The sequence below is a fragment of the Delphinapterus leucas genome, chromosome 20 (genome assembly GCF_059928025.1).
Source record: "Delphinapterus leucas isolate spDelLeu-1000000601 "Yukka" chromosome 20, BTC_Dleu_Yukka2, whole genome shotgun sequence".
NCBI lineage: Eukaryota > Metazoa > Chordata > Mammalia > Artiodactyla > Monodontidae > Delphinapterus > Delphinapterus leucas.
In genome coordinates this window covers 20,414,455-20,440,071 of record NC_143148.1, presented here as the reverse complement: position 1 = coordinate 20,440,071, position 25,617 = coordinate 20,414,455, and the positions used below count along the sequence as shown (strand labels likewise).

At 50.5% G+C, this 25,617-nt stretch overlaps 1 protein-coding gene across 1 annotated transcript in view; it reads left to right on the top strand.

Moving 5' to 3' along the window:
* The first annotated feature begins 11,469 nt into the window (after positions 1-11,469).
* Positions 11,470-25,617, top strand: part of ZNF536 (zinc finger protein 536) — a 90,025-nt gene continuing 75,877 nt past the window's right edge. The window contains exon 1 of the mRNA XM_089902969.1: positions 11,470-13,976. Within this exon, the coding sequence (XP_089759095.1) occupies positions 11,804-13,976 (2,173 nt within the window). The 5' untranslated portion in view covers positions 11,470-11,803. The remainder of the gene's footprint in view (positions 13,977-25,617) is intronic.

The window sequence follows — 25,617 nt, the reverse complement described above, 5'->3', positions numbered from 1 at the left end:
CAGCAGCGTAAATTAGGACGCAGGAGGAGAGACAGTAGCCGAGGGTAGTGGTCAACCTGGCCGCCTCCTTGGTTGACACATGGGAAGCTGTGACTCCGAGAGGGGCCAGGGCCCACCAGTTCAGGACCTGTCTGGGCTGGGATGCAGGTGTGGTCCCAGGCAGTGGAGGGGGTGGAGGCCCTGTCCTAATAGGCAGGATGGGCTGTTGTCTGGGGTGCCCAGCCCTGCTGCACGGCAGGCGCCCGCTGGGAGAGCAGGCCGGTGCCCCTGCCCTGGGGGAGTCATGCACACACACCCCCCCACACCCCCCAGGCCTGCTGTGTGAGCGCTGTTCTAGGCGTGGGAAGGCTGCTCCGTGAGGTGCATGTTGCCGAGAGGGGGCATTCTGTTCTGCTCTAGTTGGCCCCCTCACTCCTGACTGTGAGGTGATGGGATCTTGGGGTCGGGGAGAGAGGTGTCAGCAGAGGTTCAGAGTGGAGGAGGCCCAGGGAAGGAGTGGTGGTGACCTCCAGACGATAGTCCTGCCTCGAGGGAGATGTGGTCGTTGCCCTCAGAAGCCTCCTGGTCTCCTGACCCTTTTGTGAGCGAACAGCACACAGATGTTATCACAATCTCTGCGGTTGATGTTTTGGGTCCATCTGCCCCTTTGGTGGTGAACAGTCTGAGCCTTCCCTGCAGAGCCTGGCACAGTACCTGGCATACAGTGGATAGTCGGGAAATGCCGATGAATGAATGGACGGATGGATGAATGTTTGCATGAGCGGGTATGAATATACTAAAGAGGCAGAGCAGTCGAAAGGAATGTGGGTTTACAGAGGGCAGGATGAGGGGCCTGGAGTCCATTCACAGAATCTGTAGGTGCATGTTATGTGCAAAGCCTTCGGTTTGGGTCAGATATGGGTCCCTGGAGGTCCCAGACAGGGTGATGGGGGTGAGACAGGGACCCAGATAATCCACCATGAGACGGAGTGGGATTAGTTCTTCATGGACGGTGTGAAGGGTGGGGTTGGGGGGTGGCTGCATAGACAGTGACATTTGACATAAGTCTTCACGGAGCAAACTTCTCACCTGGCTTGTGCCCTGAGGAGTGGAGAGCGTGGACTGCCCCGGTGGCCCAGAAGTGGCCTGTGGTCTCTTTCTCCCCTGGGTCCCCTTCTCTCCTCAAGGAGAGATGCTGTGCACCAGGCCTGCAGCATTTGTTGCTTGGTCTGTTCATTCATTCATTCATTTCCTATACATTTGGCAAATATTTATTGAGTGCATCCTCTGTGCCTGGCTCTGTGCCAGCACTGGGGACACCCCATGAAGCTGATGGTCATGGTCGTCACCCTCATGGAGCTTCTGGTGAAGTATACAGACAGAGCCAACCAAGTGTGAAAGCCACTGTGACGGGAAGGAGTCAACCAGGAGGAGCCCTATGGAGACCAGACACAAGCGTTCTGCCCTGCTCCTGGGGCATCAAGGAGGGCCTCCTGGGAGAGGTGGCATTTAATCTCAGGGAACAGGGAACAAGTGGAGACTGCAGGGGGAGAGTACCAGACAGAGGGAATGAGATGCACAAAAGGGCAGCAAGGCCACTCATCTACTTGCCCAGAAAAGGGAGTCCTCTCTCCCCGTCCTGACAGGTTTGTACAAGAGCTGGCAGAGGGTGCTCCCTCCTCAGGTGTGAACTGTTGGAAATTCATGTCTGTCCCTGGAGTCCATCTGCACATGGTGGTGACACCCATTGCTGGGACAGCAGCCCAGCCCCACCAGTACGTGTTCTTGCCCCCTTGGTCAGAAGCTCACGGGCCAGCCTTCCCTCCTCCCCCAGGAGTCTGGCCCAGCAGAGGCCAGGCCAGCCTGGTGACCTGCACAGGAGCTGGAGATGCTGAACTGGGGATTCGAAAGGCCACGAAGAACTGAGGCCTGGCTCGGCCCTGGCTGGGCCCCATCTATTGGCTTGAGCCCCGTAGTTGCAGGCAGCAGAGGCCCCACTGGTGCACCTGGATTTTTGCTCAGTAATGATTGTGTGTACTTAGGAGATGATGTGTGTCTGAGCTTATGTCTTCGACAGGTGCCCCTGTGAACAAATCTCCCTGGGCCGGCTTCTATGAATATTTCAGTCAGGCCCTCTTTGATCACTCTTGCATATGTGCATTTTACATTATATTTAGTTTTGCACTGAATCAAATCTGAGGCTTCTGTGAAATGAAAATAAACTGTTCGATACGATATCATAGTCCAGAAGGGCTCAGACTTAAACGGCTTTAACCAGGGGTGAAAGAGTGGTGAGCTGTAGCTGAGCACCCTGCCCTCTGCGGGGCGTCCTGTGGGTCTAGGACCCCTCTTTTGTTCTAGGGCAGCAGCTCTGTGCTGAGGCGGAGCAGGGAGCCAAGTCAGGTTAATAGGGGATTAAATATCTAACTTCTTGTCATGACAAAGTCTGTTTAAAAAGGAAAAGAGAAAGCCAGTGAGAGAGAAATAATCAATACACTTCATGACAACTGCTGGTATCTTTCTCAGTTTTGTGATATCATTTTAAAGGTAGGGCAGTCACTAAAAGCTTATATATATATAGTTTTTATTGCTTTCCCTGATGGGGTGGACACAGTTCAGATAAATCAATTACAGCAGATTAGGGGATCACTTCCTTCCCAAATCATTCCATCTGGGAGAAATTGGAAACACCACTTGATGGCTTGGATTCTAAGGGGAGAGGCCTGGGCTATGGCTCACAAAATGATGTCCATTTTTGTGATACTCTGGGCCACCTTCCTCCCCTGCACTGTGATCATCACGAGCTTAGAGGACAGCTTTTGGTAGGATTGGGTCCTCCAGGAGCTACAGACGGGGGGCTGATAAGATGCCTGCTCTCACAAAGCCCCAGCACAGGGGGAGAGGAAACGTGACCTCTGATAGCCCTGCAATAAGGCACCACGGATGTCTTAACAAGTTCCAGAGGAACTGCGTGGGAGCTCTGGGGACTGAGTGATCACCTCCAGCCTGGAGCAAATCCAGGAAGGCTTCCTGGAGCAGGCAACACCAGGAAGGAGCATGGAGGGTAGATTTGGGCTGCCACCTTTGGAGAGGCTGGGGTGGGCTGCCAGGATTTGTGGAGTGGTCCTTCTTCCACTGTTTTGCTGTTACAAAGAGGAAGAGGGGAGACCAATGCCTTCCTCCAAACTCTAAGTACCCTCTTCCGTTTCATGCATGGGGAACCCTCCCCGTTTGGTTTGTGAGGCCCTCACATGTTTGGTTTGTGGTCCAGGAGTTTACTTTCACTCTTTATTTTTCTCCACCTCCTCTGATCCACATTCCGTAGAAAACTGCTCATGTGTCACAGCAGCGCTGTGAGGCATACGTGCTATGTGACAACTCCGGTGGGGGCTTCTTGAGCCCCTGTTTTGCCCCAAATATTAACTCCATGCTCCACAGATTGACATTGAAGTCTGTGCTTGGCGACACCTTCTCCCGTCTTCCCCTGGAACATGCTATGCTGAGTCCCCATTTTGCACAAGCTCATCCCTCTGTCCCACACACCCTTCCTCCTTCCTCTTCTCTGCCTTGTTCCAGGCTCTTTCCAGCCATTATCCTCACTGGTCTTCCTTCCCTTCTCTCCCCTGCACCCCTTTGTCACCGCACCCAGCCTCACAGCACGTTGTAGAGACCTCCCTTTCAGCACTGGATTCTGCCTGGTCTGTGGTCCCCCTGAGTCCATCTGTTTCCCTTCCCTGAGTCAGCTTCAAAGGCAAGGACCTGGTCTTGCTTGTATATCTCTAGATCGGCCATACTTCTTGCCAGATGTAGGCATTCAAAAGTGTTACTGAATGATGTGAGGCCCACTTTACAGATGCACCAAGAAAGTTGGCAATGAATGAGTTTTAATGAACCACTTTTATGTTCCTTGGTTGTGCCTTGGTTATGTCCTTCAGCTCAGCATTTACTTCACTGAAGGTCCTTTCTGGATCTCGAAGGCTGCTGTGGTCGGCTTCTGAGAAAGTTTACGGCACAGGGTATATTCCTCTGTAATTTAAATGCCATGTTCCCTCTCCTAGAAACCCATTTGCCTTCTCAAAATCCTGTAGGACAGTTAATGCCAGTCCGTTTTAGAGAAAAAGAAACTGAGGCTCAGGCAGGTGCCCAAGGTCAAACAGATGTCAGTGGAAGAGACGGCAATTGGATGCACATTAGTGGTCCTTCCAGTGCCTTCTCTCCTCTTACTCCAGTCTAGTTGGGGGAATAACCCACCTGACGCAGGACAGGAGCATGTGGAATAAAATATCCGCCCCTACGGATGTTAAGAAAACAAGGTGACATAACTAAATGTTTCTGTGACCCTCCCCCCAACCAGCGATTGAGAGACACGGCGTTTCTAGCCCCACAGTGCCCTCCGGCACCCACCCCATCACGCCAGCCCCCGGGGGTGCTTTCTCTGGACTGTACTGTCTGTTTCCACTTCCAGACAAACAAGGTTGTGAGGGCTCTGGCTCCTTGGCTTCCTTTGAGCTTTCCCATAAGCCGAAGCTTCCTTTGTTTCCACACGTTTTGCAAATGAAGGAGGTGGCATCTGTCAGCATCCAGCCCAGCAAGACTGAACATGGTGTGGACATCAAGGGGGCAGCCTTCCCCTGCAGCGGGTACTGCTTGGGCTCTGGAGTCAGGCTTCCCAGCTGTGTGACCTTGTGGGGCTTAAATATTCTGAACCTCAGTTTCCTCATTTTTAGTTCTGGGCTAGTATGGTCCCTACCATCCGAGGCTGTGTGAGGCTAAATGAGATGGTAGCTGTGAAGTAGGCGCCCAGCACAGCGCTGGTGCGCGATGCTGCCGTGACGAGGAGGAAGGTGCCGAGTACGAGGAAGGTGGTAAGGATTCTGCGGCTGGTGTAGGTGGTGATGATGTTGAGGGCTGCAGTGAAGATGGTGGTGATGGCAATTATTACTGTGGTTTTTTGGAGAGTCCACCCTGCCTGGCGAGCCCACAATCTTAACAACTACCCCACGTGAGGTTGTCCTAACTCCATCCCCTGTTTGCCTGGCTTTGTGTGAGGTGGGCAGATAGTAAGCCGGCAGCTCAGGCCGGAAGTCTGCTCTACCCCGAGTCGAGGACCGGGAGAACTCTTTGTGGACGTTTTCCTTTCCCATCTGATGTGCTCATTGTCTGCCTTCCGTTCTGGGCCAGCTCCAACCTTTCCAAAAGCCAACATGTTGGAGAGACCTCTTTGCCTTTGGGAAGTTTGAAATCATCCAAAGTCTTCAAAGAGAGGATACTTTTTTATTCTCTTTTCTTCTTGTAAGTCCTCCAGCTCTTGTCCCAGCAATACGGGAGCTGCCTGGGGTTTCGGGGGCACCACGTGCAAAGCCAGCCCAGCTGAGCTCCACTCTCCCTTAGAGGCAGAGAGCACCCTGACTTTTTGGCCAACATGCCCCCCGAAAGGGGAGGTTGGGGTGTTTGACCATACTCTCCAACTTGACTCTCCTGGTTACGCAGTTGCCATACTCTGCAGCCCTATTCGAATATCATATTTTCATTAATAAATTCAGCAAGGATTTAACTGTTTCTGGCCCTGTCTCATAGCGTTGTCTGCACGTCAGTCAAAACGGAACAGGTCACCCGTGCTGCCCTCCTGTTTATCTATTAATCTTCTGGTAAATGGATCGCTCAGTACCCGCCCACTTCAGTAATGTCTGTGATGTAATTTGTCTGGATGCCCAAATGTCACCAGCGTCGATTGTAAGAGACGAAAAAATGTACTTGCTCAGCATAGGAAGCTCTAGGCCAAAATGTAAGCATGAAATCTCGGGTTTATTTTTGTAATAATGTTTACAGCTGTTTAATGACCCTGAAAAGGTTCAGTAGTCTGGTGTTCTGTATTTCAGAACAGGAGCATATTACGCTTATAACAACCTTGGTTAAACAGTTTGAGGTACAACCATGGGAAAAATGGTATTTAATAAGAAGCCATTGTATTCTAAGTGAAGTTGTCTTAATTACTGCTTACCCTAAGTGTAAGAAAGCAAGGTGGGTTGTAGGGAAGGGCCAAGAGTCATTTGTGCCCCCAGGAAACAGGTCCACCTACTGCCAGAATTGCATTGCATTCTGTGATACAAAGCCCTTGCTGTGAACCTAAGCCCCACCCCTTGCACAGCGACTGGGGGCTTTGGGGCTCCTGCAAGTTTTCTGAGGCAGCGCCTTTACCCCGTTGATAAAAAAGGGAATATTTAGTTGTGCTTGGCTAGACAACAATATTTGATATTTTAAAATCCAGTTGAAATGGTTATTTTGAAAGTCATTTTATTTCCTAACTATTCTTTTTCATGGTATAAGGATAAAACTCCTTCATGCAACTTACTGGCAAGATCTATATTTTTTGGGCTATTCATAAGATTACTCTTTTTTTCTGTGCTAGCAAAATGAAACTGTGTTTTTGTGTAAAATTTATTTAGACTCGTAGCAGCTGGCATTTCTGGTGTCCTGATAGTTTCAAATTTCATTTGGAGTGAAGGATACAATTAGGTTCTCTATTGGAAGAGTTAAGTGAAAACTTTTGTCATTCATATCACAGGAAATAAATAGTCTTGAAGGCAGAAATGCAAAATCAAAATAACCATTAGCACCATCAAAGGCGGCTGAATGGCTCACTGTACCTGCAGTGATGGGGGTGAGGAGACAGAATGTATTTTGATAATGTGCATCCAGTGGTGGGTTTCATAGGCTGAGAATACCCTCTTCATGAAATGTGAAATTGCGCAGCTCAAGGAGAAACCCTCTAGCCTTCAGAAGCTTTCAGCTGGGGCCCCTGACTGTGTTCAGAGGTAGGCCCACACATTTGCACGGTGAGGAATGCCATGGCGGCCAGGACTCAGGCCCAAGCCTGGGTCTTCCTCAATATTGACAGCAGGGTTGAGTGCCCCGGTGCCCCACCATGACCCTAGGCTCAGGAAAGATCAGGACTACGGTGGGATGTGTAGTGTTTCTATGTTGGAGGGATGACGCACCAGATTTGACAGTTCACAGTGTCCCCTGTCCAGTCTCAGTAAGGACGTCCAGCTGCCTCTCCACAGTTTGGAAAATTACGTACACATTTTTTCCTTCCATCAGTTAGCCAGGGCTTATTGATCTTCCTGCTATGCTTTGGGCTGGGGCCATGAGCCGAAGGCCGAGTGAGCTGTTCTCAGCGTTTAGTAGTTTGTTTACTTGCTTTTGATTGTGCTAAGGGTTTTCCTACCTAAGTGAGAGGGTTCGATGAGTTATTGTATAGGCTACTCAGAAGGTCCCAGCTGCCCGATTGCCTTAAGCCCAGGGTCATGGCCCACCCTGTGCTGGCTCCTGGTTTCTTAATGTGGGTCCTTCACCTGCTGGAATACAGGGTGATGGCTCCAGAGCCAGCGCTGGGGAATGAAGGATGGGTTGGGTACTTGGGATAAAGTGCTCCCAGGTATTAGTGACCATTCGGGGCAGTGCTGCGTGTGGGTATGTATGTCTGTCCCGTTTGTCAGGACAGGCGAGTGTCCTGTGGCAGGTGGCCCTGCCAGGGACACTGAAACACATTCACTGCAGGCCTGTGAGGAAGCAGCGTGGTCCCAAAGAGAAGGCGTTCTCCCTGTGCTTGCTCTGGGAGGGCTGGGGAAAAGGAGTAATGTCATCTTCCATCAGAACGCCGAGCCCCCCACAGGCAGCCCCACCTCCCAGCCCCTGAGCTCTTAGGGCTGCAGTTGGATCCAATCCCTTAGCAGTAGGACAAGTGATCCCTTAGTTTCCCAGGGCACACATTTGTATTCCTTGCTAGAGGAATTCCACTTAGGGAATTGCTGCCCCTCCCCCAACATGGTCATACTCTGCGTGCACGCACACACACACACACACACACACACACACACACACCTCTATATACCTCATCTGCAATGGTTTCTTCTTTCTCTAAACTTTGGATTCAGTCTCTCTGGGGTCTTTTCATCGCCTCTCTGTTACTGGTGGCCTTGCCTGCACTGGCCCCTTGAACCCAGAGGCCCTTGAGGGCAGCTACATGGAAGGTCCCGGGCAAGTATTTACTGAATGACTGAGATAAGGGGTAAATGAATTCCGGAGGAATTAAGTGTCAAGCCTGGAGAAATTGGGGCCGACCCAGGTTTTGCGAGTCCCAAGCTGGGCCTGGGGCCAGCTCGTCCTGCCTCGGCTGCTTTGGCCCAGGGACAGCACACCAATTACCCCTTGCTCTTTCCAAGAACTCACACTCCCCTTCCTTGCTCTGAGTCTAGCAGCTGGCATTGGTTATGACTGACCCATGGCAACACCTGCACCTACTCGTGGAATCACAGGGTGTCAGGTCTCACAGAGCTTTCTGAGATGATCTCCAGGCGTGGCCCTGCCTCACTGTGGGGCTCGGCACAGGCTTTGCTGGGGCTCATTAGAGGAGCTGAGGGCCGTAATCCTCAGAGCATCTTCTGGTGAGCTGGCTAGCTCTACTGAAATTCTGGGTTCCCCCATGGATCCCAGGATAGATGATCAAGTTCTGAAGGGGTTGATTGCTCTCTGTCTCCTAGTGCCAGCAGCTGGGCCATCAGAAGTGGTCCAAGCCCAGATGGCCACCGTGGGTACGTATAGTTGAAAGAGCTGGTGTCGGGGTGTGGCTCTCCCTTGGCTGTTTCTGGACCCCCAGGTTCTGGGTGGGAGCCCAAGACCCTTCTGACTCTGACAGATTCGGATTGTTGGGTGTTCAAGGACTTCTGCAAAAGCTGAATTTGAATCCCATGAAGTTGGAGTGAAAGTGGTTCTACTACAGGTTAGCCTTCTTTTACGGGCTGTGTTTATAGGGTCTGTTCACTCATCCATTCCGTTAGAACGTCCTGAACCTACAATGAGCCAGCTCTGCTCTAGGCCCTGAGGCTTTATCTGTGACCAAGGCAGACGTGAGCCTGCCCGCATGGAAGCAAAGCACATCTGTAAAAGGGTCAACAAGAAAACTGCCCCAGTGGTAAGTGCCATGAAGAAGAAAGTAAGGTGATGGTGTAGAGAGAGGCTGCAGGGATTAAGTTTTCTGTGACAAGGTGGACATGGAGGGCCTTTGTGAGAAGGGGATATGTGAGTTGAGACCTGCTTGCGGGGAAGGAGCCACCTGTGCCTTTGCACATTCTCGATCATGCTGAGTTCAACAATGGCACCTGAAGACCGGTGGCTTAAAGGAGGTTAAAAAAAGCTTTGTTGACTCTGAAAAAAAATTTTTTGAGCATAATAAAAGAATTCCATATCCAAACCTAACTTGAAAACACCCCACGTTCATTATTTGACAAGTTGAGCTGTTGTTACCTGCACCGCGTGACTGGGTGGGGGGTGGTCTTCAACTTGCTGCCGCTCATCCAGCCTGATTTGCAGTCTTGCTGTATTTCCACATTGAGCTTCCTCTCCTCCCGCCGAACTGGCGTCAGCTCAGCAGCAGTAACCTGAAAATAGCCCATCTTCCTGGATTCGTGTCTTCTGAGCTGGCCAACCGGGCAGCCTTTGGAAGTGGGCCATCCATGTTGGCTTTGGACTTTCCAAACTTCCAAACAGAGCTCTTGGGTGGAATTCTGAGCACTCCCAAGTGGCTTCAGGGTCATGATCCATGTTTGCTCAGGAGAGGAGCCAGTGCAGCTGGATGGGGCTTGAAGGTGGAGAAACAGCTCTAGACAGGGCCCTTCCAGGCCCCAGTCCTGCCCCAGCAACTTCTCACACTGGGCCTGCTCCTCCCCGCTGGTCAGCGGGTGCCATGAGTGCTGGGGCTGGACAGTCTTGTTGTCCACCAGTGCGTCTTCAGTGCCAAGGACAGGACCTGGCACACAGTGGAAACTCAGCAACTTTGTTGAATGAATGTAAGAATCTCCATGAGAAATTACTCCTTTCTGACCAGGCTCCAAGGTGGTTTTTTTTTTTTTTTTTTTTAAGTGTAGACTGCCACCAGAGAAAAAAAGAAAAGATGGATATTGGAAACATTCTTTTACTGCAAGTGACCGTGTGCCTGTATGTGTGTGAGTGTGTATAGTAGTTCATGGACAGTCAGCCCTGCACCATGGTTGCAGTTTCTCTCACTCCTGAAAATAAACATCATGTCTTTTTCTTCTCCTCTCTTGCAAGACAGACTCACAGCCTCTGTCTTCTTGCCAAGGAAGTCAGGTCTCCCATCGGAGACCCTCCATCCACGCATGGTCTGCCTGGCAGGAAGCCCAACAGGCAGCAGACCCCACCGGGGCTGAATGTGCTTCCTCCACAGTTGAGCTCTGTCCCCACAGGTCCCCCTGAGGAATCGCTTGGCCCAGCAATCATTCCTGGCTGGGGTTAAGCAGTACTCCTGGACCACCTGGCTGGCCAACGCATCTAAACATTGGGATACAAAGGGGATGGATGTGCAATAACTGTTCCAGTGGCAGGAAACAAATTTGGACTCCTTCAAGTGGAAGGCAGATCTAGAAATAGAAGGAGCCCAGGCGTGGATTCATTGCCTGTCAGAGTTGAGCTCCCCACATGCTCTGATGTGGAGGGAGCTGTTCCCTCTGCCCCACCCCCGAATGCCCTGGCTTCAGCCATTCTGCACAGGCTGGAGAGGGGCAGAGAGGACTATTAAAACCAATTATGCAGACCAGCTCTGAGTGTTAGTGTTTAACGAACAGCTTTGAGTTCTAATTTTCTGCAAAACACATACTGCAGGTACAATTTGTACTCATTACTGTATATTGGGAAAGTTATTAAAAACACTCAGACTTGGTTGAGACTTCCTATGGCATCGTCCCTGGATTTTAATTGGTTTTTATCTAGTTCTATAAAAGATCTCCTTAAGCCCAATCACAGTCCCTGCCGCAGCTATCATGCCAGTTGAAGGACAGGGAAAGCGCGCTCTGTGATGTAAGTCTTTACCCCCTACCCAAATTTGAGCAGTCTCAACAATCCACTAAAATTCCGTCACGAGGTAATTTATACTTCTTTTGATGGGCACAGTTACCAAATGACAAAATAACAGTGTTTCGTAACATAAGGGTTAAATCTTAATCTCTGAGGTTTGCAAAGCCGCTCCTTGCAGTCTCCTTAAAATTTAATATACCTCGTTAATGCTTCCTTGCAAACACTGAAGGATTTTTATGATTATAATCATGTGTTACAGCACCTCGTACCGTTTCCAAGCAGCATACTAATCAGCTTAATGAGATATTACTGCACTTTTTGCTACTAAAGCAAAATCCCTTTTATTGTTCGGAAGCCTGTCCTTTACTTTATTTTTTCCCAAAACATTATCTTGTTTTATTATGTACCAGTAAATATCGTGCCACTGGGTTGGATTTTCTTCTTTTTTTTTTTTTCTTTTTTGCCAAATCATAAAATAATCTCCGACTGGCGAACATATTGAATATAGTAACCAGAAACAAAAGTTCCAAGTGAGTCAGTTTGGTCTTGCAGTTAAAGCCATTCTGCTCTATGGCAAACTTTGAACTGAACCAACAGGTGCACGTGCTACAAGGGGGGAGAGGAGGAAAAGTTTAACACGTGGACCCTTGATTTGTTATTAGGTGTTGAAAGTGGTAAAACATTAATAATTTAAATGTGAATGAATAATTGCAGTCTGTAAATAGGAAATACAAGGAAGACGATCTATCGCCAAAACAAATTGGAGGAGCAGTGCCATATTGCATAATTGGCATTTAATAATTCATTTTTTTATTATTGTTTTTGACTATAATTCCTTAGCATTATTCTGTGTAGGTAAGGCATGAAATGCAAATTCCCCACCAGCTGATGCTGTTGATTCGCTGCGCCACGGTACCTGGCACAGATCTGAACTCTCTTTTTATTTTTAGGGATGGAAGAAGCCAGTCTGTGCCTTGGAGTGTCCTCGGCGGCGCCGGAAGCTGAGCCCCATCTGAGCAGCCCCGTTCTCAACGGCCAGTATGCCATGAGTCAGAAGTTGCACCAGATCACCTCCCAGCTCAGCCATGCTTTCCCCGAGCTGCATCCACGGCCCAACCCGGAGGAGAAGACCCCGGTTCCCCTCGACGAGAAGGCCCACGTGCCCATGAGTGGCCAGCCCATGGGCAGTCAGATGGCGCTCCTGGCCAACCAGCTGGGCCGGGACGTGGACACCAGCCTCAATGGGCGGGTGGACCTGCAGCAGTTCCTCAACGGGCAGAACCTGGGCATCATGTCCCAGATGAGCGATATCGAGGACGACGCCCGCAAAAACCGCAAGTACCCGTGCCCTCTGTGCGGCAAACGTTTCCGCTTCAACAGCATCCTCTCCCTGCACATGCGCACTCACACCGGCGAGAAGCCCTTCAAGTGCCCGTACTGCGACCACCGGGCGGCACAGAAAGGGAACCTCAAGATTCACCTGCGGACCCACAAGCTGGGCAACCTGGGGAAGGGGCGCGGGCGGGTGCGCGAGGAGAACCGCCTGCTGCACGAGCTGGAGGAGAGGGCCATCCTGCGGGACAAGCAGATGAAGAGCAGCCTGCTGCAGCCCCGGCCGGACTTGAAGCCCCTGCCGCACGCCCAGCAGACCCCGCTGGCCGCCTGCAACCTGGCCCTGCCCACCAACCACAGCGTGCCCGACGTGGCCAACCCGGTGCCCTCACCCAAGCCGGCCAGTGTGCAGGAGGACTCAGCGACCCCCGCTGCTGGCTTCCGCTGCACCTTCTGCAAGGGCAAGTTCAAGAAGAGGGAGGAGCTGGACCGCCACATCCGCATCCTACACAAGCCCTACAAGTGCACGCTGTGCGACTTCGCCGCCTCGCAAGAGGAGGAGCTCATCAGCCACGTGGAGAAGGCCCACATCACGGCTGAGTCGGCCCAGGGCCAGGGCCCCAACGGCGGCGGGGAGCAGTCGGCCAACGAGTTCCGCTGTGAGGTTTGCGGACAGGTGTTCAGCCAGGCGTGGTTCCTGAAGGGCCACATGCGGAAGCACAAAGACTCCTTCGAGCACTGCTGCCAGATCTGCGGCCGGCGCTTCAAAGAGCCCTGGTTCCTGAAGAACCACATGAAGGTCCACCTCAACAAGCTGTCAGTGAAGAACAAGTCCCCTAGCGACGCCGAGGTGCCTGTGCCCATGGGCGGCATGTCCCAAGAGGCCCACGCCAACCTGTACTCCAGGTACCTCTCCTGCCTGCAGAGCGGCTCATTCATGGCCTCCGATAAAGCCAGCCTGAGTGAGCCCAGCCAGCTCTACGGCAAAGGCGAGATGCCCGTGAAGGAGAAGGAGGTTGTGGGGAAGCTGCTGACCCCCATCTCCAGCATGGCCCACGGCGTCCCCGAGGGCGACAAGCACTCCCTCCTGGGATGCCTCAACCTTGTGCCACCACTGAAATCCAGCTGCATCGAGCGGTTGCAGGCAGCTGCGAAAGCTGCCGAGATGGACCCCGTGAACAGCTACCAGGCTTGGCAGCTCATGGCCAGGGGCATGGCCATGGAGCATGGCTTCTTGTCTAAAGAGCACCAGCTACAGCGCAACCACGAAGACACTTTGGCAAACGCCGGAGTTCTGTTTGATAAGGAGAAGCGGGAGTACGTGTTAGTGGGAGCAGATGGCTCCAAGCAGAAAATGCCTGCTGATTTGGTTCACAGCACTAAAGCGGGCAATCAGAGAGACCTGCCAAATACGCTCGACCCTTTGGAAGGCAGTCGGGATTTTTTGTCACATGGGCTGCACCAGGCTCTCGAGTACAACCTGCAGGGTCCCGGGAGTCTGAAGGAGAAGCCCACCGAGTGCCCGGACTGTGGCCGAGTGTTCCGCACCTACCACCAGGTGGTCGTGCACTCCCGCGTCCACAAGCGGGACCGCAAGGGCGACGAGGACGGGCTGCACGGGGGCCCCGATGAGCGGCGCGGCTCGGGCAGTGACCAGGAGTCCCAGTCGGTGAGCCGCTCCACCACGCCCGGCTCCTCCAACGTCACTGAGGAGAGCGGGGTCGGAGGCGGGCTCTCGCAGACTGGGAGCGCCCAGGAGGACAGCCCACACCCCTCCTCGCCGTCCTCCTCAGGTAGGTTGCCAGGGGAGATGGGGGAGCGGTGGCTGGCGCAAGGGCCCTCCCTGCCCCGGGGCCTGGTTCTGCACCAGCCTCGGTGGGGAAGGGTCCTCGCTGCCCTTCAGAGTCAGCTCTGAGTTCACCGTGGCTTTGTGCTGTATGTGGACCTTGCCTGTCTGCCCCGCCTCAAGGGAAGGCTAACTTTTCAACTCTTTGACCTTCCCTTGAACACTGGCCACCAGGAAAGTAAGCTGATCCTCCTCCCGTGTGGTGGAGATGGCCGGTTGTTACGTTTGCCAGCTGGGATAGCCTACCCTCCCCTGTGATTACCTGGCCCCATTTCATGCCCTGACCCCTGTCCACCATCACCCCTGGAACCCGGGAGCTGCTGTTTGGCTCCATCCGTGGATGTGAATGTGTAAGTTCAGACCCTCACCGTCTCTCCCCCCAAGTGTATGCCCATAATTCTGTCATTTGGGCCCCTCACTGCCTCTCCCTAGACCAAACCTGTCTCCGGCCCCCTTTCAAAAGTACAGCTTGGCTCAGGTGCCTCTAACCTGAAGAACCACACCATTCTCCTCCGATGGTTTGGAGAAGCACAGAGGTTTGAAACACAGATGCGCGACTTCATGTCTTAAATTGTACTGTGTTACACGGGCGATACAGCTTTGGGGTCTAAAATAGCAAAGCAGAAAATCTGTCATCAAAATGTCTGTGAAATGCTGAAGCTTCCTGGCCCAGTTTGAGGAAAAAAAAAAAAAAAGAAAGAAAGAAAGAAAAAAAAAACTCACTAGCCTAAGACAGCTAAATTAAAATCACTACCTAACAGCAGGTAAGCTTGTTGCCTTCATATTTCCAAAGCCCCTTACTAATGGACAGTAAATTGAAAGTTATATCTCTAGCCCTTTATAAAGAAAGCATCTCGCTAATACTGTAATCATTCTGCAGCCTAACAACAGAGGAAATCATGCCATAACAAATACCCTGTTACTAATGGCAACATTGATTTCTGCAATCAGCCATTAAGTCTAGAAAATGAAAGACAGTTTGAGGCACCTCAAGGCACTGCATTGCCCACTGTTAAAGATGGGGCAGCACACTCTTGAGGGTAATTTTTAAAAAGTTTTTTTCCCCTTTTCTTTTTTTTTCCCTTCTCAGTTTCAATAAATATTTCAGTATTAGAGGCAATTCACCACCACTTATTAAGTAGATGCCAGCCTAGTTGTGTTGTTATTGTCATGCTTCAGTATACCCTTCTTCCAGGACAAAATGAGTATTAAAATAAAGTGTGAGTCTGGTGGCTTATTACAAACCGGTAAAGAATTGTTAAGACACATAAATCTGCACTGCACATTCCAAAGATTCCGATAGCACTTAATGCCGCTGCTTAAACACCCATGAAACACACTGTCTCCACCTGGAGTCCTAGCCTTGTTTGCAATTCACTTCAGTGAGACGCTCTGGAAGAGTTTAATGAGGAACTCCAGCACCACGGAGGGCTAGGCCACACTGCCTGGAGTGACCACCGCCCAAAACTTGCAAGGGAAGGGTTTTCCAGTGTCACTGCCTGACGGCGGGGATTCTGAGATGGATCTCTGTGCACCAAGGCAGCAAAGTGCCAGGTGTCCTACTGTCAGGAGGGATTACTTCTGGCCTCCTGTGAGGAGGTCCCCTCTCCCTGTGGAGTGTCATCTCACGGTTTTGGGGATGTGGGACCTTTCTGGGGCAGAAAGCAGAGCGCATACTGGCTTTCCTAAGTTTTTGGAGTGACGTGGAGTTAACACTGACAGATTTTCCTCCCTCTCCCAGCCCTGCTGAAATGAAAAGGTCTCAGCAGAATATTCCGACACCAAATGTTCGGCTCTATTAATGACGTGTTTACCGTGTTTTTCTCACCTTCTGGCCAAGTGATAGCCTCATGCTATTCCTATCTCTGTTGTTTCCATATCTCTAAGTACTCTGTTGAAAAAAGCCCATTTTTGCCTAAAAGAACCAACCGGGATTGGGGCTCAAAGGAGAATTATACTTGAATTGTGGTTATCTTCTCACTTTTATTTCCCTCATTGAAGTATCGTACAATTGTGAATACAGATTCTTTCATTTCTGGTTGACTTCTTTGTTTTCTTCATATTCAAATTAGACACTTCCATAATTTTCTGACTAAGTAGGAAAATTGATGGCATACCAACATGCGGCCCAAACCAGCCGCACGCCTGGGCCATTCAGGTTTTCCCGGGATTAGGACCCTTAACCAAATCGGGTTAGTCTTCCCTGTTATTTCAACAAGTCTGGCTTGTATAAAGTGTGATTAAAATAAGCATTTAAATAAAAATCTTGACACAATAGGTATTTTATTATTACCTGTTAGAGAGAAACCTGCAAGGTGAAGGGGAGAAAATACAATCTTTAAGCCCTTAAGTAAAGAAAGAAGTACTTATTAAGGCTTCTATTAAGAAATAACTGCAAAAACACGGTTTTACAAATTTCTCAGACTGCATAACAATGTCTTAAAACTTAATTTGCATCACTTGATTCTTTTTTTGTTGGAAACTGGGTCAGTAGGGCCTGAGAAACTATTTTTTCAGATCTTAACCAATGAATTCTTCTTTATAAATCGCTGCTCTTAACATGATAGTAGTTCTGAATTCATCATAAAAAACCTTTTTACAGAGAGCCTCTTAGAACAGATCTCCAGAAGAAGGCTTACAATGAGTGGCAGAGACGTCCTTTGTTATCAGATGTAATTCTTTGCAAAGGAGGATTGGAACGGAGTGGCTGTTTAAAAATGTCTTGCTCAGACCGAGACGAAGAAGGGGTCAAGTTTGCAATCAAACAGTTATTGCCGAGATGGGCGACCGTCACTGGCTAGGCTAATGTGGGATGCAGCTGTTTGTTATGTGAGCAAAAGAATGTTTGAATCAGTGAACATGTGAAAATGATTCCAGTGAACCAGAAAATGTGTTTGTTCTTTGGCTCTCCAAACTGCTGAGAACCAAGCTTAAGATCAACTGTGAAAACTAGGACCTTTGACAAATTGAGAGGTCATATTTTCTAACAGAAAATGGACAAGACCAGTCATACAGATCACTTCCCCATCTTTCCCCTTTGTTTTATATTTGTTGTTGTTGTTGATTTGACTTACCAATAATTTCACACCATAGTAGATGTCATTTCTTCCTCCGTGTACAATGCAAAGGGAAACTATTTGGAAAGCAGCAGCTTATAAATTTTACTCTTTTATGACATTTAGAAAGTGGGGCAGCTGTTTTGATGCTCCCTCATTTCTGGCTTGCGTGCAAATGCTCCAATGGCATTAATCTCGGCATCTTTCCCTAAAACCTCGTCTAAGACTGTGCTTCCAATTCGAGCTTTACCCTGAGTCAGAAGACGACCAAAGTTCTGTTTCTTTAGATTTTGCTTTGGAAATCATGGTCAGAATGATTAAAACTTAATGTACTAAGAAACGATACTGTTCATTATATCCAACAGGGCAGTTACCTTCTGCATTCCCCATAATTTTGGAGAGGGGATAATTGAAGTGTTGATGGTGGGAAAGGGGTAATTGAATGTGTTGACCCCTCTGTTCATTAAAGTCGGCTAAGTTACATGATCAACGGAAAGCCAGGAACAGATGCAAAGATGAAAATATTGTTAACCCCTACCACTTCTGGTATAATATTTTGAGATGGACAAGGATTATTTGATCAGCTGGGCTGGAAGCCTTGCGGAGTCTTCTTTTGTTGCCTGAGCTGCATTCCTGAAATGCTGGGTCTCCATCCTGTGCTGGCCCATTGACCACAGCATCAAAGGCCTTTATCCAGGGCTCCCTTGCATTTACATCGGGTGTCTAGTGATATGATAGATTTTCTTTCTTTTCCACCTCTTTTTCTCATGTGGCTCCTCCTCCCTGCCCCCATTCATGATAACCACTGCCTGCTCTGCACAAACAAATCCGGGCACCCAAAAGAAGGGAAAAAAAGAAAAAGAAAAAGAAAAAATTTAAGTCTGAGGATTAAGATCTTTTTTTTTTTTTTTTTTGCTTGTGCATTCCAATTGTTCTTAAAATATTTGGCAATGTCAATTAGTAACTGAGCAGAGTTAGCTGATGAACACAATTTTCCAGTAGACTGAGCACCCTATTGTTGCCGAGCGCACAGCAGATTTCTGAGGTCATTATCATTCGCTGGTTGCTTGGCCCAGCTGCTTCCTGCTGCAAAAGCCAAACTTTATACTGGAGCTTGGGGATGGCATGCAGCAACAGGGGGCTGGGAGGGAGAGAGGGGAGCTGGCTGCAGAGCCGAAGACAGTCATTATCAGCAGAGGAAACAGAAAGTAAAAGTTTCCAGGCAATTCCAGGAAAACTGCCCTATCAGGCTTCTCCCTCCCGTTCCTCTCCCAGCACCTTCCACCTCCAGGCAGGGAATTAAAAGGACCAGGGGACGCCCCCTGGGCATTGTGGCCACTAATCTCTTTGCTGAGCAGAACTTTGGAAAACAATAATCCCATTTAAAATTTGCTTAAAAATCGTTAACCCAATCTAAGGCATGTGAGTGATTTCCTCATTGATAGACTCCTTCATTTTTATTAAAAACAGAAGAAAGAAAAACAAATTATTTTTTAAAAGATGAAATTAAAAACTTGAAATTAGTAAACTTGGGGATGACAAACAGGGAACATTACTTCATTTTCCAGGGGGAAAATTTTGAGCGGATACTAGTCTGAAATTCCTTGTAAATCAAATTTAGCATGGAAGGTTCCCCCTGCCCACTCTGGCTTCCCCTTTTTCCTTCCCCCTCTCTCTCCCTCCCCCACCCTTTAATTTGGGAGCTGGTTCAGTGAGATGAAAAGCTGCACTTTTTTAAAGCTCAGCTGTTAAAACTGAGTGCCATATGCAGCCTTTCCGTCCCGATGTGGAAGTGTGTGCAGGCGGCCACCGTGTTTGTGGAGATTTACGGAGGCTCGGCTGTGTGTGCTGAAGCCCTGCCTGGGCAGATGCTGGCTGGCCCTGCCTCCCGGGAGCTGGCCCCGCCTGGGCTAATAGGCTGGCCAGATTCAGGCTGGCTCCTGGGGCGCGTCCAATGGGGCAGAGGTCAGGGGTCCAGGTGGGTTCCCTCCGGTCTCCCACCTTTCCGCTGGATCTGGGGGCGGTCCGCCCACCGGGCATGGTGCTGGAGCTGGGGAACAGTAGCGCTCAGATGCTGGTTCACCTCACCGTCCTCCTGTGTGGGGGTCGGATGCCTGACAGCAGCTCCTTTTTATAAACTTCCCGTCACTCTGTGCCCTTTGATTGTCTTGTGCCTGGGAACACTGAGTGCCACTCTGGGGCCTTGGCTGTCTCTCTCACCCCTTTGCGCGGAGCTGTAAAGCCCACTTCCACGGGGCTGCCCGATGGTGCTGTCACTTAGCATTTCAGAAAGAGAGAAATCGTTCTGGCTCTGAAAGTCCTCAGACTGGGAGTGTGATATAAAAGATGTGTGACACGAGATCCCAGAAGTGAAGCCTCTTTCCTCTACGTTCCTGGGGATTCCCAGATTACCAGGACACCGTCTTCTGTCTGAGCGATGGATTCCTGCTGCAGGGTCACTGGAGCCCTGCTTTAGTCTAGCCCCACTCTGCCCACCTTCACGTCCTTCCTGTGCTCCTACGGATGCTGCGCTCCTGCCCGGAGAGCTCAGGGAGCCCTAGGTGCCCACTGTGTGCCCCTTCTGTACTCCTGTTAACACAAGGAACAAAACGTTCATTGAAATCTAAATTTAATGGTAATAAGAAAAACACGGATTAGCTAAGGACAGGTTACAATGAGGCAAAGAATTAAGCAGTCAGTTTTCAAAATGGAGCATGAAGCATTAGCTGCGTGATTGCCATTAACTGGAATGGGAGGTTCGGGCTCAGGTCCTGGCCACCACCTCGGGTGTGTTGCGGCTGGAATTAGCAGTTTGCTTTGCAAATGGCCACAGTGTGGCCTCTGCTTGTTGGTCAAAAGCAGGTGTCATGAGCTACCTTTCATCCACCCACTCTCTTGCTACGCCATCCGGCACCTGGGAACGTAGGCCCAACATGTCAGCACTGCCAGCGGCCGCTGCTGCAGAGCAGGGACAGCCTCTGTTTGCAGGGCAGCTTGGGCTCACCAGACCCCTTCTCCGTCAGGCTGCTTGTGCCTTCGAATCCCTTCACCGGCATGGAGCTCTGTGCCCCCTTATAAGAAGCACACTCCCGAGAGGGTTAAGTTCTAGTAGGTGGCCCTTGTCTCAGGGGTGGAAACAGGGACAAGCTTCAACAAGCCTCCTGTTTTACTGGCCTTCAAGATCCCCCTGGATTCTAGGGGGAGACCGCTGGGATACTTGGGGATGTTGAGATGGAGAGCAGAGGGAGACCCGGGACAGATCCATGTGGGAAGCGCTTTGCAGCGTTCTGAGCACGTGAGGTTGGAAGAGGCGTGAGCCCTAACTCCCATAACTGTCGAGCTGTTTTGGAGGGTTGATGGTAGGGGTGGAGAAACACCTGCAGAGATCAGGAGACTAGATTTGTGTAAACGTCCCCAAATTCGTGGTGATTGGGCTGGAACCTTTGCCATCTGTGACCCTTGGGCCTGCTTGCTGCCCTTCTGGGTTCCTCACCTCCCTCTCCTCTGTTGGCATGTGACAGCGCCTCCACCGCCTGTGGGGGCCGGGCTGACGTGTTGAGGAGGAACGAGGGGGTGCAGTGAGGCTCGCAAATGCTTGAGGAAAGGGGGCTCCCCAGCAGGGTGTGGGGCAGGTGGTGGGGGGCTCTCTGTTCTCTCCAGGAAGCAAGCGTCACAGCAGCTGAGAAGAGCCTTGGGTCCCCCATGCCTTTTCCTGGCAGGATGGGGCGACGGCAACATTTACTTAAGCTGTGGAGTTTGGCACTGCTGCCACCAGGCGCCATCTGGAAAGCCCTTCTCAGGAAGCCGTGAGCCCTCCCTAAAGAGCTCAGGGGAGCAGGTCTTGGGCAGAGTTTTGGGCCTTTTCTTCTTGGGCAAAACCTGAGCGGCGAGGCACCTAAGCAGGGCTCGGGGGTCCCCTGGGAGCTGTGTAGCTAAAGCAGGTCCTCCTCGGTGTGCACGTGGCTTTTCTCTCTGCTGGGCTTCTCCACTTAATTCTGAGCCAGATCTGGTGTAGCTTTTCTTTGTCAGGAGAGCACTCAATTTCCTGGGGCTGTATTTCCATTTATTTATTTTGTATTGCATTTTACTTACTGTTTTCACCTAAGTCCTGGTATGCTGTGGGTGCCAAGGTGTGGAGCCAGCCAAGACTGTCCTGGTTAGTTACCGAGACAACCCTGTAATAATGGGGCTTGTTAACATAATGTAAGAAATGAATATTGTGCCTCTAATATGTGCTGGGAGGCAAGAGGGGGAACTGGGTGGCCTGGCTGGTGACAAACAGGGCCGAGCTAAGCACAGAGGTTTGCCACCATCCTCTCCCTGATCCACATCTTAAAAAAAGGCTGCAGAACTCCAAAACGGTGCATGCCTGAACACTCCCTACAGCAACCTGATGGGTGGGCCAAGGCGCTAAGGGAGCTGTGCTGTGCGCAGGGGCAGCGGTGGGTGGAATTCACGTGCCCGGGCCTGTTTTCTTTTCCCACCAAGGGAGAGTTGTCCAGGGCCTAGCTTCTTGGGGGACCCACCTCTTTGTTGCTGTGAGCCTTGGGGTTTTGTGTGACATGTGGCATGTGTCTGAGAGATGTGGGAGGCACGGCACAAGCTGACTCCCTGGCTGGTCCGACCCTCCTCTTGGGGGTGCCCAGCCAGGTGCTGGCAGGAGGAAGTGGGTAGTGGGTGGGCTTGGCTTTCTCTACCTCGTAACTTGCTTTCAAAGGGTGGGGTCACGTTTCAGCTTTTGCCGGGAGCAGGGCACACCTTGAGGAGACAGTGATGTTTTACTCTGGGCCTTGGGGTTAGAGGATGCCACGGAGGATCCATTCTCTCCCCTGGGAGGTGCCTTGCTGGGCTGGGACTTAGACGGACACCAGTTTCTCTCCTCTGGTTTGACCTCGGTTCCAAAGCCTTTTGATGTACGATGAAACAGGTCCCCTCCGGGGCGCTCTTGTCTCTTCGTTACAGTAATGTCCCGAAACTCTTAACTCAGCGGTTGTCATCGTGGTTTTCGGACACCCTCGGTTGTCTTCAATCATCTTGAGAGGTATTTTGGAAAATTTCCAACTTGCTTATGTTTAGTTCAATGTAAAATGTGTGCAGTGGTTGTTTCCTTGAAGACCAAGACAGATACATGTTTCTCCTTATTGCTAAATATATTCTGTTAAATTTGTTGCGAAAATAGGTGTTTTAGGGTTGTTTTTTTTTTAAAGTAATTTGCCTTGAAAAATTGTAGTGATCCATCAGCAAAGTTGCTGTGTGACATAAAACAGTCCCTGAGTGGGGGGAGCCTTGGCAGCTGGGGCCTGACCACCTCTGAAATGTCCTGTATGAGTGACCTTCAAACCCTTACCACTTGGTCTCCTTCTAGAGGGACATTTACTGACTTCTTTGTTGCTATTTTTGTTGTTTAATGACATTATTTTTATTTTTCTCCTACATTAATTCTTGCTCATCTTAGACATTAAGAAAATACAGATAAATACAAATAAAAATAATTTTTAAATATATGTGCCCTTACCGCTCAGAGATAACCACTGCAGACATTTTAGTCCATTCCTTCCCTGTCGTTTTTGTGCACTTGAAGATGTATTTCACAAAAAAGGACCATACCGCATGCACAGTCTTCTATATGATATAGTTTTTACTTAAATATATGTCACATTTTTTTTTTCCATTGAATATTCAACACAAGGATCAACAAACTTTTTCTGTAAAGGACCAGACAATAAATAATTTAGGTGTTGCAGGACATGTGGGCTGTTCTGTAACTACTTGATTCTGCCATAAATGAAAGGGCTTGATGGTTTCCAATAAAACTTTATTTACAAAAACAGGTGACAGAAGGATTTGTCCCATGGGCTATCCTTTGCACACTCCCGTTTTGTAGTAATAGCTGTCCTTTTGTAAAAGCTTCATACACGTAGTATGTTCCCTGAGGAAGTATTAGAAATGTGGAGAAGCAAAGGGAAAAATCTGCCTCTAGGGATCTACTGAGCATGGTAGGAAACTTGTTTCCGTTTTTTCATTTCTGCACCTAAATCTTTCTGATCGTTTGCACAATTATTTCCCTAAACTCCTGGACGTGGAAGCTCAGGTCACAGGCTGGCAACCCTGGACGCGCGGATGCGTATTACCCAGTAGGGTGCTGAGCCTTGAGGCCATTTCTTCCAGTGCTGGGGATTTTACTGAGAAAGTTCCTCGTAAGCTTATATTGAAATCTGTCTCCCTCAAGGTAGTTCCCTGTCACCAAGCAACTCTGTGACTCATTTGTTCATTCATAAATTCATTCATTTGTTAATTCATTTTTTCATTCAAGGACAAAATGCTTATTAAGTAGGTTCTGAACACCGAGCGATGTGCTAGATGCTGGAGATTCAAGGATGATAGGGATAGGTCGCAGTGCCCAGAGACCCAGAGCCTGGGAGCCGGGACAAGTCCTTCACAAGAGGGGTAGGTGCACGGGAGGGCCGCCCCAGGGCTGGAGAAGACGCACTTGCCTTGGCGTCCACATTTGTCCCCAAGGGACCTGAAAGGGTGACGGGATCTCCTCAGTCACCTCAGTAGCTCCTGTGGCAGGTAACTCTTTCCCATTGTGGAATCTGGCCAATTCAGTGACTTCTGGGGGAAGCACCCCCAGCTCAGCCACTGCGGCTGGCTGTCCTCTCTCTCCCTGGCTGTGAACTGGAGTTGAAATCATTTTCTTGCTGCAGAAGAGGCCCTGGGGAGAGTCCAACTGGTGCTTTTGAGGACGAACCCTCAAGCCAAGAAGGGGGCCAGATGGGAGCTTGTCGGGGCTCGCAGCTTTGTGGCATGTACGTCCTGGCAGCTGGTCACCCCACACCAGGGGCCAGCCTTGAGGGGGGCAGCAGGAAGAGGCAGGGTGGAGCTCCACACCAGGGAGTGAGGGGCAGGCCTCCGGCTCCAGCTCACCTGCCCTGACCACCCTGTCATTGTTGCCAGTGGTTCCTGGGCAGGGGGAGGGCACGAGTCAGGTGTCAGGTAGAGTGTGGACTCCTGTTCGGACCCTGCAGGTAGAGCCTGTGAGAGCTTGTCGGATGTACACTGGGAAAGAGGCTCTCTGCATTTTACCCAAACTAACCTGACTTCAGAACTGTCCATACCTGTCCCACAGAGGATCAGGTGAGTCATTGGGGGTCGGGGGAGGGGGGCAGGGCTGTACCCACCTCATACATCAAAATGTCCAGCATCAGTAGAGGATGGTGGGCACTGCAGACAGTGCCGGTTTTCTTTTTGGATGATGGGTCATGAACTACATACAGACTCACTATGAGAATGTGTGGAAACAATTTCTTCTGGTGCGTATCAGACCTCAATTGCCCTTTATTTTCTGTGAATGAAAACATCATAATCATAAGCCAGAGACAAGTACATTTTCTAACGTTTAAGAAACGGCTCTGGGCAGAGCACATACTTCAGCCAGAGCTTGACCTCCACACAGTCCGGCTTTACCCACCTGCTGGGCTATTTGGGCAGCTCACCCCCGCTACCCGGGGCCTGGGAGGTGGGGGTGGGGAAGTCTAGAAGACTCAGAGACCCCTTTCTTCTTGCTTTTCCCCTCCTCTCCTCTCCCTTCCCAAATGTTTCCACGGCCTGAGGGTAACTTTCAAGGGTCTGGTCTGCTGAGCAGAGAACTAGGGTTTGTAGATTCTAAGGATTTGGGAATTTCTTGTCTATCTGTGTTTGAGCCTCGAGCAGGCAGTGAGGTCGTGTTATATCTGAGGGGCCCGGTGTGCCCGGTGGGGCTGGGAAGACCCTCTTTTAGCTCCTTTCCCACCGGGCCCCTTCCCACCGGCTATCCCTGTCTGGGGCCTGCATGCCCTGGAGACAGGGTCCTGCCACCGGAGGGGCACCGCCAGGGCCCCTCACTCAGTGCTGCTCAGGGTTTGCTTTTCCCCACCTCGGGGCGGACTTGGCAGGGCTGCAGGAAGTGGAGAGCGTCACGGTCATGGTGGAGGGCTCCAGTGCTGGCCCTCAGGAGCTGTGAGACCCAGCAAGGGCTCCTTAGCCTCTCTGTGCTTCAGTGTCCTAGAGCCTGCAGTCTGCCGGAGGAGAGGATGTCAACAGCCGTGGAAACTGTATTGAGTTCCAAAGCTAGGAAGTGGTGGAGCTGAGATTCTAGCCACGCCTGTCTGACCTCTGGCCTTTTAGTTCCACTGTTGGGTCGTGCTGGGGATGGGGTGAATGCAGCCAAAAGCAGAAGCCCTGCTCGCCAGCCCCATCTCCCGCTCCACACTGGCCAGGATCAGCCCTGTTAGGACAGGCTCTGGGAAGCTCAGATACGTGCTCCTTCCCTCTCTTTGTGTCTCGGGGGAGGTTGTCCTCGCATCTTTTCCAGAAAAGAAGCAAGGAAGGAGGTGGCCCCGCGCTTGCTGAGCTCTGCTGAGGATCGACTGGGACCCGGCCCGAGCTGCACACTTAGGCTCAAAGTGACTCCCCAAAGCTGCGGTTTCAGGGATCCCCTAACCTCTACTCAAGGTCACATGTGTAGCAAGTCACAAGTGTCTGGCGGCCGTG